Source organism: Lissotriton vulgaris, chromosome 2_1 (genome assembly GCF_964263255.1).
Source record: "Lissotriton vulgaris chromosome 2_1, aLisVul1.2, whole genome shotgun sequence".
Taxonomy (NCBI): domain Eukaryota; kingdom Metazoa; phylum Chordata; class Amphibia; order Caudata; family Salamandridae; genus Lissotriton; species Lissotriton vulgaris.
In genome coordinates this window covers 632,239,099-632,252,064 of record NC_141687.1, presented here as the reverse complement: position 1 = coordinate 632,252,064, position 12,966 = coordinate 632,239,099, and the positions used below count along the sequence as shown (strand labels likewise).

General features: G+C 47.3%; 1 protein-coding gene across 4 annotated transcripts in view; it reads left to right on the top strand.

The window, feature by feature from the left end:
• Positions 1-12,966, top strand: part of GALE (UDP-galactose-4-epimerase) — a 182,732-nt gene that overhangs the window by 100,765 nt on the left and 69,001 nt on the right. Inside the window, exon 1 of one of the 4 annotated variants that reach the window (XM_086955797.1) lies at positions 6,206-6,302. The exons of the other annotated variants lie outside the window; for them this stretch is intronic. Coding sequence (XP_086811923.1) covers positions 6,275-6,302 — 28 coding nt within the window. The 5' untranslated portion in view covers positions 6,206-6,274. Of the gene's footprint in view, positions 1-6,205; positions 6,303-12,966 lie in introns of those variants that run through there. 4 annotated transcript variants of the gene reach the window in all.

Sequence of the window (12,966 nt, the reverse complement as noted above, 5' to 3'; positions counted from 1 at the left end):
AGTCCGAGACTAGAGACTTAAACGCGTCTCCTTGCGCGCAATTCAACCCACCGAGTGCTGTAGCCGCCGTGCATGCGTGTTGACCACCCAGCGTAGAAATATAAAGGGGATCGCGTGACAGGCAGATGCAAGTCTTCTCTCCCTTTCTGCCGTTCCACAAATTATATGAGGGCGGAAAGATGCCCTGTCAGGAGGAAAATGCTTCCTTACCTCACACACAACCAGCGAGCAGCACGGTGGTCGCTCACAAGTGCAACACTCCGTAAACGAAAATATACAGACATGCAATAGCAACATAGCGTGTAACAGTAAAGAAACACTGCGAGTAATAAAGCACACAATAGTATGAAATGCAGCCAATCAAACTTTAACATGCAAAACATGAGGCAGCAGAAAAGAAAGAGGAAACTGGGTTGCTACGAGAGGGTTATAAAGAGCTTGGTTTCTATGGCTGATCAGGTGGCTGTGATGGAGTCATGGAAAATGTAGTGCTTTGAAAGATTTAATTTGATTGGCCAAGAGTAAAGAAAGCACTGCATAATCGGAGCCTCCGGCCCTGACATAGAATTACGCTACTCATTGTGCATTAGAATGGCAGAAAGATGACAGTTGGGAGCTTGTTTATTTTGTTTTTAGCATGCACTCAGAGTGCACGCCTCTGCTTCCCTCTCCTTTAGACCGCCCTCCTCCCACTGGCCTTTTTGTCAAACTCTCAACCCTCCGCTGTATCATTCCGCCCACCACCCATGTGTTTCCCACCCTCGTGTTTCTGATCCTCCACAAAGTGTCTGCATTAGCCCACTGAGCTAACTTATAGTGGTGTTTTCCTGAGGGAAGGGGGTGCGCACAGATAATTCTCTTTGTCTGTTACTTCTGATACGTCTAGTCAGGGCTTTAAGTGGGATGAAAAAACTGGAAGGTCTCTCAAAGGAGCGTGGCCAATGTAATTAAGGGCGTGGCTTAAAAACACTTAAGCAAAAAGTCTGTGCTTAGCATAGTATGCCGCCCGACTCGGGAATTTTTCTTTGTAAACCCCAGAATTGCGTACGTCGAATAATGACGCTGTGACTGCGTGTGAATCCGATTGCATGTCTCTAAGATTTATCATGATCTTCCTTGGTTTTTGACGTCAGGACCCACAGTACAGACTTTTATGTGGTGTGGTCTGCTGTAGCTCAATTATCTGTCTATGAGAAACGATATCGCGCCTTATCTATCGCAATTGACCCTAAAGGGCTGGGTAGAAGTAGTATTATCTGCTGCGGACTACGGATTTTTAGCTACATTCTCTGCAATATTTCTGCGGACTGATTGTTTCCCGACGTTATGACGGTTTGACCTAGGCAGATATACTCTTCCTGTCTAACCACGCCTTTGTACAGTTTTGGGAAAATAATTTTCATGATATTGGCTTTCGAAAAGTAAAAAGGAACAAAAGAAAAATAAAAAAGGATTGGGACTACAACTTCCAAGGCCAGTATTCTGTTTCCACTCTACAAATGTATTCATACACTTTTTCTCTTGGCCTGAGGAAGTTCCTTTTACAGGAACGAAACGCGTTGGCTGTTGTCGGGTTGTTTTTATGAAGAAAAATAAAGAACTTTTTGAAATCAAGTGACCGGTCTGTGACTTCATCCTTGGTGCTGCCTCCACCTTTGCATTGAATTTTGTCTCTGGATTTCCAGTGGGACCGAGCTGCAGCAGGTCCCGTGGTGGGCTGGCACAGGACTTCACTTAAAAAGGGACTTTATGATTGATGTGCTCAGCGCAGAATCAGCTGTAGGTTCATTTTTTTGTAATAGTATGCCCCCCGACTCGTACTTTGCTGTTTCTGTCATTGCATCTAGATACACGATACAACAAGTAACATCATACTTACAACAAGTCAGGTCTATTGGCTTTGTCAATGGTTGTTAGTTAAATTAGATAAATAAGCAGCAACTAAGGCTTGTATATAATATTGAAAAAGCTTCCACTTAAGGCCCTAGTGACACCACGAAAATGTTGCTGCTCCTGAGTTTCAAAAAGAGAAGGGAAATCCATAGAGAAAATGACTCTCTTTAAAGGATTTCCCTTCCCCTACAGCGCTCACCTGGCATGACTTCATGTTGTCCCTTCTCCACTAGTGAGAAGTGAGTAGTGTGAGCATGCGCACATCGATGTGCCTGCAGTCTGGGAAAAAAGCGACTGCCTGTGCCAGGGCACAAAACCGAGCCCGATAGAGACCCGTTTCGAGGCCCCTATTAAAAAACTGCCGGTTCTCAAACCTGTGAGACCCGGCTCACTTAAAGCCCTGCCGTCTTGTGTCTTGGAGGTTCTCCGGACCTGGTGCTAGCGCAAACCACAGGGGCACATACCAGTAGGCTCTGAATTAATGCCTGACTGCCAAGGGCAGCATCCTCCCCACAAGCTCTGCTCTCAGAAGTTTGATTTTCTGGCCAGCAGTCCATCCCAAACCTCAGACTTCACAGAGCAGTCATGGGGAAATTTTAATAATTTCCTACAACCCCCAGTAGATCCGTGTTCCTATTCCCAGTTTCCTTTGAAACACATAACATAAGATAGAACAGCTCTGGCAGGAAGCAAATGTGTCTAGTTTAAGCTGGAATAAGTTCATTTCCAGTCAATTTAAAGTCTGGAGATGGTAGAAGAGCGAACCTCCCAGCCAAGGAAATGCACGAATATCGGCAGGTATGAACGGTCAAGGCAGCTCAACCGGTTCTGTTCGTGCTGCAGAGATTTCAATGCATTTTCCTAGCGTAACAGTTTTTATTTCAATTTTATAAAAGTACAGATAACCCGATTCCGCATTTATTAGAGGTGATCTCTCCCCCTAAAAGTATGTGTGGAACTCTCCCTGCGAGGTTAATAGCTGCAACACTTCCCTCTGAATAACACAAAATGCACCAGCAACTTAACTAAAGAACATTACTGGGTCATAACATCCAAGTCAGTAAAACACAGTCACAATAGAAAGTGAAATAAGTTTCTAGGTCTTTTGCCACCCTAGGCGAGAATTGAGAAATGCCGCCCCATCCTTTTTACTACCATCACTCTCTCCCCTGTCATCCAGGCTAGAAGAAAAACACATCAAACCTTAAATGCCATTGAAAATCACAAAACAAAAAACACTAAAAACTGGACAGGCTAATGGATGGCTCAGCTTGTGCTCTGACTCTCAACCAGACTCTGCTTTGCCTATCCTCATTAATTTTCTCACCCAAGACTGAATTGCAAATGGCTGGAGTGGCTTAGTGGGTGAAAAAAAGGATGAATTTGGATGATGCACCATTTAGTTACCAGTGGCTGAATTTAATAGAAAGATCCCACCTGTGCTTTTTTTGTTTTTTCCCTGTGAGATTTTCCGAGTATGACGGGTATTCCCAGACCTAAAACTTGTGCTCAGGTTGCAGTATGACTTAAGCTGCTTCTCACTGAGGAAGGAGGCCCTTTAAGGCAGACACCAGGGCGGGGTTACTTGTGTTCTCATATAGGTGGGATCTGACCTAATAGTTCAGACTGTACTGCTCCTACTAGAACATAACTATGTATGTTTTGAATATGTCCGGCCTCAATCGGTATGGGCTATTTGGGCTATTTGATCAATTGGTTTGAAACCCAGATTTGTTTCCAGCGGATGAGAATAATTCAAACATTTAATTCATAAACTTTTTCTTTGATGATGTCTTGGCTATGATTAAATAAATATACTCTTGAAAACTGTGTAACGTTTCTGCTGGAAGGAGAATTGCTTTGTTGGATGTCTATATTTTTCAAGGCATTATTAGTGCCTGTGGAGACTGAAAAATTGTTACCCGAGGAAATTGTCTTTATAAAGACAGTGCAGAAAACGCGTTCCTTTTAGTACTTGCACCTCGAGGCCTAAACGTCCACAAAGGTACAACGGTTCGGAATACAGATTGTCACTTCCGTGCACGCCTTCCAGTCTACCTTAATGAGATTATAAGGGAAAGGTTTCAAAGACATGTTTTTTCTCTTTCACTAGATGAAAGGGAATAATTGACCAGGTTTGGTATTTAAGCGATTTGTGTTCACTTTTATCATACACTTACGAATTTATCAAATGCAATAACTTGTAATAGCAAATTTGTACTCAGAAATATGCCCAAGTCTGAAATGCTTTCACAGGCGTGTGCATTTAATATGCTCGCTGTTGTTTATTTTTGTTTTTATTTTTAGATTGATATTATATATTTTTTAGAATGGGGGATTATGGAAGCATTTTCAAAAGAAAATGCCAAGTCTACCTTATCTAGATTCAACAAAAGACCAGGAGGACATCACACTCCCTGTGACCCCAATAGCATCACAGGGTTGATCTCTTGTCCAACTCTTCACCCCTCAGCAGCTTTCTATTGGCTACAGAGGGGATAACGTAAGTACAATGGCTGGAACCGATAGAAAGTAAACCAGATTCTTGGGCGGCATTAGGAGTGTTCATTCGAAAGGAGCTTGCAATTCCTGTTACTGTCAAGTCCACTGGGAGGTCCTCTGTGCCTCAGGATTACCTGGCTTCTACCCTAGTCAGGTGTGCTTGAAGGTACCTCTGACTCGGCTAGCTATTAAAGCTCAGAGTTAGTACCAAGGGCCTGATACAAGGAAGGTGACAGGGAAAGGACAGGTGGAAGGAAACTTGAAATAATTCGTTTGAAAGTTACTACTATTTTCAGCCCATCTCCAGCTCCCAAGAACTTCTGTATATTACGTGCTAAAGAGTCCATATTTTCCTCTGCGACTGACATAAACTCATAAATAGCAAGTTCTGCATGTGCAAAAGGCACCCTCGCTTATGAATTAAACAGATATAAAAATAAATGTATGCTGTTTGTCCCTCACAGCAGTTTTTAAGACCTGTACTTTTTCAGAACGATATTGTTGCCCTTTGAACACCACCATCATGAATTAAATTGAGAGCTTGCTTTATTGGATTGCATCTAAAGATAAACGTGTTTTAAGCAGTGCGCATATATTATAGAGTAGTTGGTGATTTGATGCTGTCGATCTAGTACTTCTTGTTTCAATTCAACATGCAGCCCTGACTCTCCATTTATACTCAAACCCACGCTGACTGTAGCAACAAATTTACCAACACCTGCAGGCCGAAAGAACATGGAATTTTCATCTATATTTAACCTCATAAATATACCTGTATAATTAATAGCTGGCTATGTTTTTTCTAGAAATATTCAACTGATATCACTGTATCCTATGTACATAAACAGGCAATCAAAGTGCTCAGGAAGCAGACAAAACAAGAGAACTGCATCTATTAACTACAGCCAGTTACGTACTTGAATGGCCAGTTTCAGCATATCATGATTTCAAGTAAAACAGTTGTGCAATCTGCCGGTTTGAGAGCAATTACCTCGTGCTGATGTAGGGAAACGTTAATGCCTGCAGGAACACATAGGTGACGGGGTCATGTTTAATCTGTGACGGTATTCTGTTGCCAGGGTTTCTCGGTTAATTAACAAAGTAATTTTGAAAAGATTGCGCGTTTTTTTCTTGAACTGTAGATTAAAGCCACTTGCTGAATGTACTGGGGATTCCCAAACTCGTGTTTTTGCCGCCCTTCCCCTTTTGCCGCCCTAGGCAGCCGCCTAGTCCTGCTAATGGTAGAAACGTCACTGGAAATAACTGAGACTGCACGAAGGGTTTAATCATCTGCTGCAACCTTCCACCCTTAATCTGCTGAGAAAATTAAAACCGTTGAGTAATAACGCCTAGCATCCAATAAAATAGTAGTTACTTCACATATTGCAACTTTATCGCCCGCCCTTAAAAAGGGCCCTAGTGTTTACAACTCCATGAAGTTGCAGTGCTGTGCCAGTAAGCCCCACAATACGTTAAGAGTATAACATTTTAACCAAACACCTAGAAATAGATGTTTTTACCCAGCCTGCATACTGCGATGAATATATTATACTAATGAGGCCATCACCCTTCTGTCCATGAGCTCTTGCGCTTGTTTCAGACCCTCTCTGATGAGACAGCTGGCAGGCAGAGAGTTTTTTAAGACAGGGGGATTTTGCTCAGAGTCCACATATTCCAAGGGTCCCCTGGAAAAGTAAACTTTAGTCTCTCTCTAGCTCACCTCTGTCCATTTCCATACTGACCCTTTCTTTTTCTCTCTGCCTACCTCCTCTGTCTCTCTGCCACGTCACCTTGTCCACGTCATCTTAAGGATGCATGGGGTCCTGGAAAAGACGTATTTATTTCATGCAGTTTTATGTGGCGCTAACTTTACCCAAAGATGTCGGAGCGCTTTACAAAAGAACCAGGTAAGTTACAAAAGGTACACAAGATAGACTAAACACGCTCTTGAACTGTTTTGTACTACAGTTATCACAAAGGTGCGTGATAAAATGTTAAGTTGTTATGAACAGGAGGGTCCCACAATATGTCTTGCCGAGGGCCCCAAAAATCCTTAAGACGACACTGCTGGCAGGACAGTACCACAATATATTATCGTAAATGAATACATTTTGACAGCTTCCCGCTCTCCTGGATTCCGCAATAAATCCTTCCCAGTGTCTGGTCTAGCCCTGGACTCGTACATTTTCCTTAAGTAGAGGGGGGTTGGATACCTAGGCGCTTGTTAAAATGTAGCTTGTTAAAATGTATGCCATCTCCTGCCGAAGTCCATGTGCTTTCAGGGCTTTCCTTCCCACCCCTCGACCCCCTGTCCTTCCACCTCCTCCACCCCCAACTGTGGTATGCGCTCTAGTCTACGCGCGAACACGTGATGACGCGTTACGCCGTAGGCTAGAGCGGAGAGGCGCGCATGCGCAGATGAGTGTAAGGAAAGGCGCGAACGCTAAGAAACGGCAGTTGGCGACCGGAGCTCGTTATAGTTAGATGCTCGGCGCCCTTGGCTCTATACTTACCTGTTACACTAAATAAACGTGAGTTCCAACTCATACCTGTCTCAGAGTTTCCTGTGGGGGAATAAGGAACATTACAGTGGCGACGAGGCTGGGATCTGGACACCACCCGGTGCAGTGGACGACGGCAAATACCCCCACAGCCCACAACCACGAGCCAGCAAGGCAGGTCCTGCAAGGGAGAGCAAAGGGCGTGGCAGCAGCGCAGCAACACGGCAAGGAACCAAACACCAGCCTTACAAGTCAGGTTAGTGTGACCCAAGACTCCAGGAGCCCCCAGGCAGCAACCTGGCAACCAAGGGAGACACCCCCAAGCTAGAGGAAGGGGGGAAGACAGTACAGACTGCGCACACTACGAGGGATAATACCCCAGGTAGCCCAAGGGGCCAAGGTGACACGGCAGAGAGCGCAGGAGCGTCCGGTGAGCCTACCCGAAGGGCCCAGGAAGGAGGACCTAGAGGCGAAGCCAAAATGGCGAATCAAGCGTCAGCCCTAATGGCACCTGTCCCGTTCTTACCCAGACCAGGTGAACCCCAACTAAAATGGGAAGACTGGAAAGAATATTTCCTCAATTACATTGAGGCTCTTGGAGATGAAAGTGAAGGTGAATACACGCCAGAAAGGAAAAAGAGACTGTTGCTCCACAACTTAGGCCCCGAAGGGGTAAGGGTGTTTAAGAACCTGGTGCCCAAGGAGAGGGGTGCAGCGGAGACGGATGTCTTTGTGAATGCACTGGACGACCTGGACTGCCACTACCGCCCAGCAGTTTGCGTCTCGATAGACCGCTATAACTTCCAACAGAGAAAACAAGAGGCGGGAGAATCCATCAATGACTATGTGGCAGCTCTCCGCCGGCTAGCAATCACGTGTCGGTATGGGAACCTGCAGGATGAATACATCAAAGATCAAATTGTAATGCACACCACCAGCAGAGCAGTCCAAGACAAGCTATGAGCGATGAATGAGACAACCCTGAAAGAAGTTGTGGCGATGGTCAAGAAGGCGGAAATGTCGAAAAGAGGCGCAGACGCAGCAAAAAGGGAAAGTGGGCCGAGACAGATGATCAACAAGATTGATGAGGCACCACAATCCAGCAAGCCCAAAAGCGCTTACGGAGACCCGAGGAAGGATACAAGAGGGTCTGGGAAGCAGATGGCTCGCCCCAGCCAGGGGACAAAATTTGCGTGCTACAGATGTGGCAGTGCAGCGCACGCGGCCCAGGACAGGCGTTGTCCCGCGTTTCGCGCCAGGTGCTCATTCTGTGGGTTGACCGGTCACTTCGAAAAGGTCTGTCGAAAGAAAGGGACGAAGTCCACGGTCAAGTGCATCGACGCGGCCACGGCCAACGTAAGTGAGGAAGACGACCCGGAAGAGGATGATCTGGTGCTGTGCATAGAGGATCAAGTGCTGGATGTATCCGGGAAGCGAAGGGATAAGCCCCGCACCGACATGCTCATCGGGGGCGTCAAGGTACATGTGGCCGTGGATTCAGGGTCCCCCTGGACCATCGTGCAAAGGTCGATATGGGAAGAGGACTTCGCGCCAGTCATAGGACCCGACCTAATGCCGCCGGACATCAGACCCATCTCGTATACCGAGAATTCCATTCCACTGGTAGGATGCAGGGACCTGGAGTTCGAATTCAGAGGACGGTCGGCCACGTGCACCCTGTATGTAGCGGAGAAGGGCCCATCGGTACTGGGATGGAGAGACGCAGGTGATCTCGGCATCATACTCAATCCTGGAGGGAAAGAACAGATTTTGCTAACAGACGAATGGCCCCTCTCGAAGGAGGAAGACTGGAAGGCAGCATACCCCAAGGTTTTCGAGGGCACGGTTGGCAAACTGGACAAATTCGTGCATAAAATGGTCCTTAAGGAGGGAGCAGTACCAGTGGTGCATAAGGTCCGGAACATACCGATATCCACGAGTGAGGCGGTGCGCCAGGAACTACTGAAGTTGGAAGAGCTAGATATCATCGAGCCAGTGGACAGTGCGGAATGGCTATCGCCCTTGGTAGTAGTTAAAAAACCCAATGGCAAGGTCAGGCTCTGTGTGGACCTAAGGGAGCTCAACAAAAACCTCATAGTGGAGAGGTTCCCGCTCCCCAGAATAGAGGAGATGCTAGCAAGGACTAAAGGCATCACCCACCTTTCCACCATAGACCTCACGTCTGCATACTACCAGATAGAACTGCACCCGTCGAGCAGGAAGTACACAGCCTTCATAACGCCCTTTGGATGCTACCAATTCAGGAGAATGCCCTTCGGCCTGGCATCCGCTGCGGCTGTTTTCCAGAAGTTGATGCACAGGTTGTTTAAGGACATATCGGGAGTGCAATATTTCCAAGACGACATCCTAGTGATGGGCTCAGACAAAGGTGAACACGATAAGAAACTACATCAGGTGCTGGGAGTGCTGCAAGGCAAAGGAATGACGGCGGAATGGAGCAAGTGCAGAATTGGGTCTCGCTCAGTGACCTACCTAGGGCACGAGATAGGAACGCATGGCATCTCGCCGAAGGAGCAAAATGTGAAGGCAATAAAGGACGCCAAAGCCCCAACAACCAAAGAGGAAGTGCGGTCATTCCTTGGAATGGCCGAGTATTACAGCAAGTTGGTCAGACATTTTGCCACGAGAACGTACAGGATGAGACAACTAATCAGGCAAAATACAAAATTCGATTGGGACATGGAGGCCCAATCCGAATTTGAGTCCATTAAAGACTGTATCAGCCATGCCATCCCATTGCAGGGGTATGTCCCCACGGGCAAGACTATTGTAACAACAGACGCAAGCGACAAGGGCTTGGGGGCTGTCTTGGCGCAGGAAAGGGAGGACGGAACCAAAGAAACAATCAGTTTTGCATCCCGGGCGCTGTCCCCGACGGAACAAAGGTACAGCGTAATTGAAAAGGAGATGCTGGCGGTCACATGGGCGTTGAACAAGTTTCGTCAGTTCATATGGGGCACGAGATTCAGGCTCCAAACGGATCACAAGCCACTCATCAAAGTGTTGACGTCATCGGGCCATGACACCGCCACCCCGAGAATAGCGAAAATGACCCTGAAGTTGCTAGATTATACATATGATGTAGAATATCTTCCAGGTACGCAGAACAAGGTAGCGGATTACCTCAGCCGGGCAGCAGCCATGGAAGAGGCGCCGGGAGAGACCCCGGACACAGAGGAGATGGTCGCCGGCATAGAGGATCACGAGACGTCGATCAGTGCGCAGGAATGGCAGGCAGCTTACGAGCTCGATGAGGAAAAGATGGAAGTGAGGAAACATCTCACGCTGGGGTGGCCGGACAAGAAGAAGCTAACGGAGGGTGTCCGACGTTTCTACGAAATGAGAGAAGAATTGTCCCTGAGTGACTCGGGGATATTCTTGTACAGAGGAGAGAGAGTTGTGCCCCCAGTGACACTGATACCCCGGCTGCTGAAATTGCTCCACGAGGGGCATCTGGGCATAGTGAAAACCAAGGCGTTGGTCAAACAGATGTATTGGTGGCCAGGAATGGATGCCCACATCGAGAGACAAGTGCGGGAGTGCGGGCAGTGCCAAGGAGCGGACAAGGTGCTCCGGCCACTCCGACCAGCACTGGGGAAGTTCGACACCCCGCATGGCCCCTGGGAGGATGTGGCCATAGACATTCTGGGGCCCGTTTTGGACGGTAGAGGTGTGAATAAGTACATCTGTGTGATAATAGACAAGTATTCCAAGTGGCCAGAAGTGGACATACAAGAGTCGATGGACACGGACACGATCTTGAAGTTCCTAACCTCGGTGTTCCTCAGAGAGGGAATACCCAAAACCATCCTCAGCGACAATGGACCGCAATTTGTGTCGGACAAGTGGGGGAGATACATGAAGAGGAACGGGATCGAGGTGAAACACACTGCCGTGTACCATCCAGCTTGCAACGGCCAGGTCGAAAGGTTCAACAGGGTGCTCATGGGCTCCATCCAGGCAGCCATATCGCAAGGAAAAGACTGGGAGGTGGAAGTAATGAACATGCTATGGGCCTACCGGATAACGCCCTCTGTAGTGGGGTATAGTCCGTTCCAAGTGCTAAGAGGACGGCATCCCTTCACCCGGGACAACGTAGCATGGAGGGAGAAGACCATCACCAGCAAGTGGTCCCCAGCGGTGGTGCAGCACAATCTGGAGAAGGCACAGAAGATCTATGCAGCACACTATGACAAGCGACGCAGCACGAAGGAAACGGCGCTGGAAGAAGGGGAGTGGGTTAGGATCAAACTCCCCACCCTACAAAAGAAGGGCGAAAGTAAATTCAGCCAGCCGCTACAAGTCAAGGAGGTGCGTGGCAGGGCGGCTCTCCTCAGTGACGGCAAGGTCTGGTCACAAGATCGCATGGCCAGAGTCAACAAAATATTAGTCTGGCCCAAGGCCGAGGATGTCGAAAGATGCATGGATCACCCGGAGGTTAGACCCCTTTCTGAGCACGGCATAGACAACCAAGGGGAAGGTGCAGGCGATGACAGTGAAGCGGTTGTCCTGGGAGCCAGGCCGACCGATGGAGGAGGCGTACAGGCGAATGCAGAGCAGAGAACAGATGTGAGAGAAGCTGGGGTGTCCCATGGTGAGACAGAGGCGGGAGAGAACATGCCGGTAAGACACACCCGCAGCGGAAGGGCAGTTGTAGTGCCCTCTCGTTATAGTGACTTTGTGATGGATGGACACTAGCTTGGTGCCGCCTCCCAAGGTGCCCCACATAGACAATTTTCACAGCTGGAGGACACTTTCCGTTGGGGGGAATGTTATAACTTTGTTTTCATTAAAGGGGGGAGATATGTGGTATGCGCTCTAGTCTACGCGCGAACACGTGATGACGCGTTACGCCGTAGGCTAGAGCGGAGAGGCGCGCATGCGCAGATGAGTGTAAGGAAAGGCGCGAACGCTAAGAAACGGCAGTTGGCGACCGGAGCTCGTTATAGTTAGACGCTCGGCGCCCTTGGCTCTATACTTACCTGTTACACTAAATAAACGTGAGTTCCAACTCATACCTGTCTCAGAGTTTCCTGTGGGGGAATAAGTAACATTACACCAACCTTCCACCTCCTCCGGCTTAGTCCTTGCTATAAACGTCCCTCCCACCCCTTTCCTCTCCCACAGACAGCTGTGGCTGGCCGCCTCATAGCCATAAACGTTGCTCCTTAGTCTACGACTTCTGTTTGTTTGCTGGTTTGTCTCCCACTTCCTTCTTTCTTGCACATGTCACATGCATCCCATGATAAAGCGAGCAAAAGCCGGATGTCTGCCTGCTCTTTACCTTAGATCATTTTAAAGCACTCGTCATCTTCTGCCTCCTCTTCCTTCTGTTGCTGCATTTGTTAGTTGTTTGGTTTGTTCGTAATTTAGTTGCAGGTCTCCATTTTGTTTGTTTTCAAAGTCATCTGCTTTTTGTTTGGGTAAGTAAATTGATTTTATTTGTCCTACATACACTACGATATGGCTTACGTGCCTCGTTTAAAATTGTCTGTTCACCTCTGTTCTAACCTCCACATCTTCTTCTAATGCTTTAATGCTTTACATTTTTACACGTTCTTTTTGTTTTAATTTCGAAAGCTAGCAGGGGTTGCACTCGAAAAGTATTTGTATACAGTAAAAAAAAAAAATGGTTCAGCCTTTAATGTATTTTATGGAGTTATCAAATTGCTCTTGTCCTCAAGACGCCATTTCCGGTTCTGGAGATTCCTTAAAAAATGTATCAGGATTTTTGTCGAAAGAATAACACGTAGACCACAAGCTCCAGTTGCACACGTTTATTGCATACATCATTGTCAATAGTCGCAGGTTTATGCATGGGAGCGTACCCAGTTCGATTTTTCTTTAGCATTGCAAGGACTGCAGGTCCCAGAATGCAAATGAGGAACCCTTGACTTGCTGACCTACTGGCACATAAACATTGTAAACTTTGCAGCAGACACGGACGTTTTCAATGCTTTAGTCACAGGCTTGTTTGTTCTGTTTTCTGCTGTGCAGGTTCGTGCACAGTGCGTGCAACGAGTGTCCTAGTATTTCATAGTGTACCATT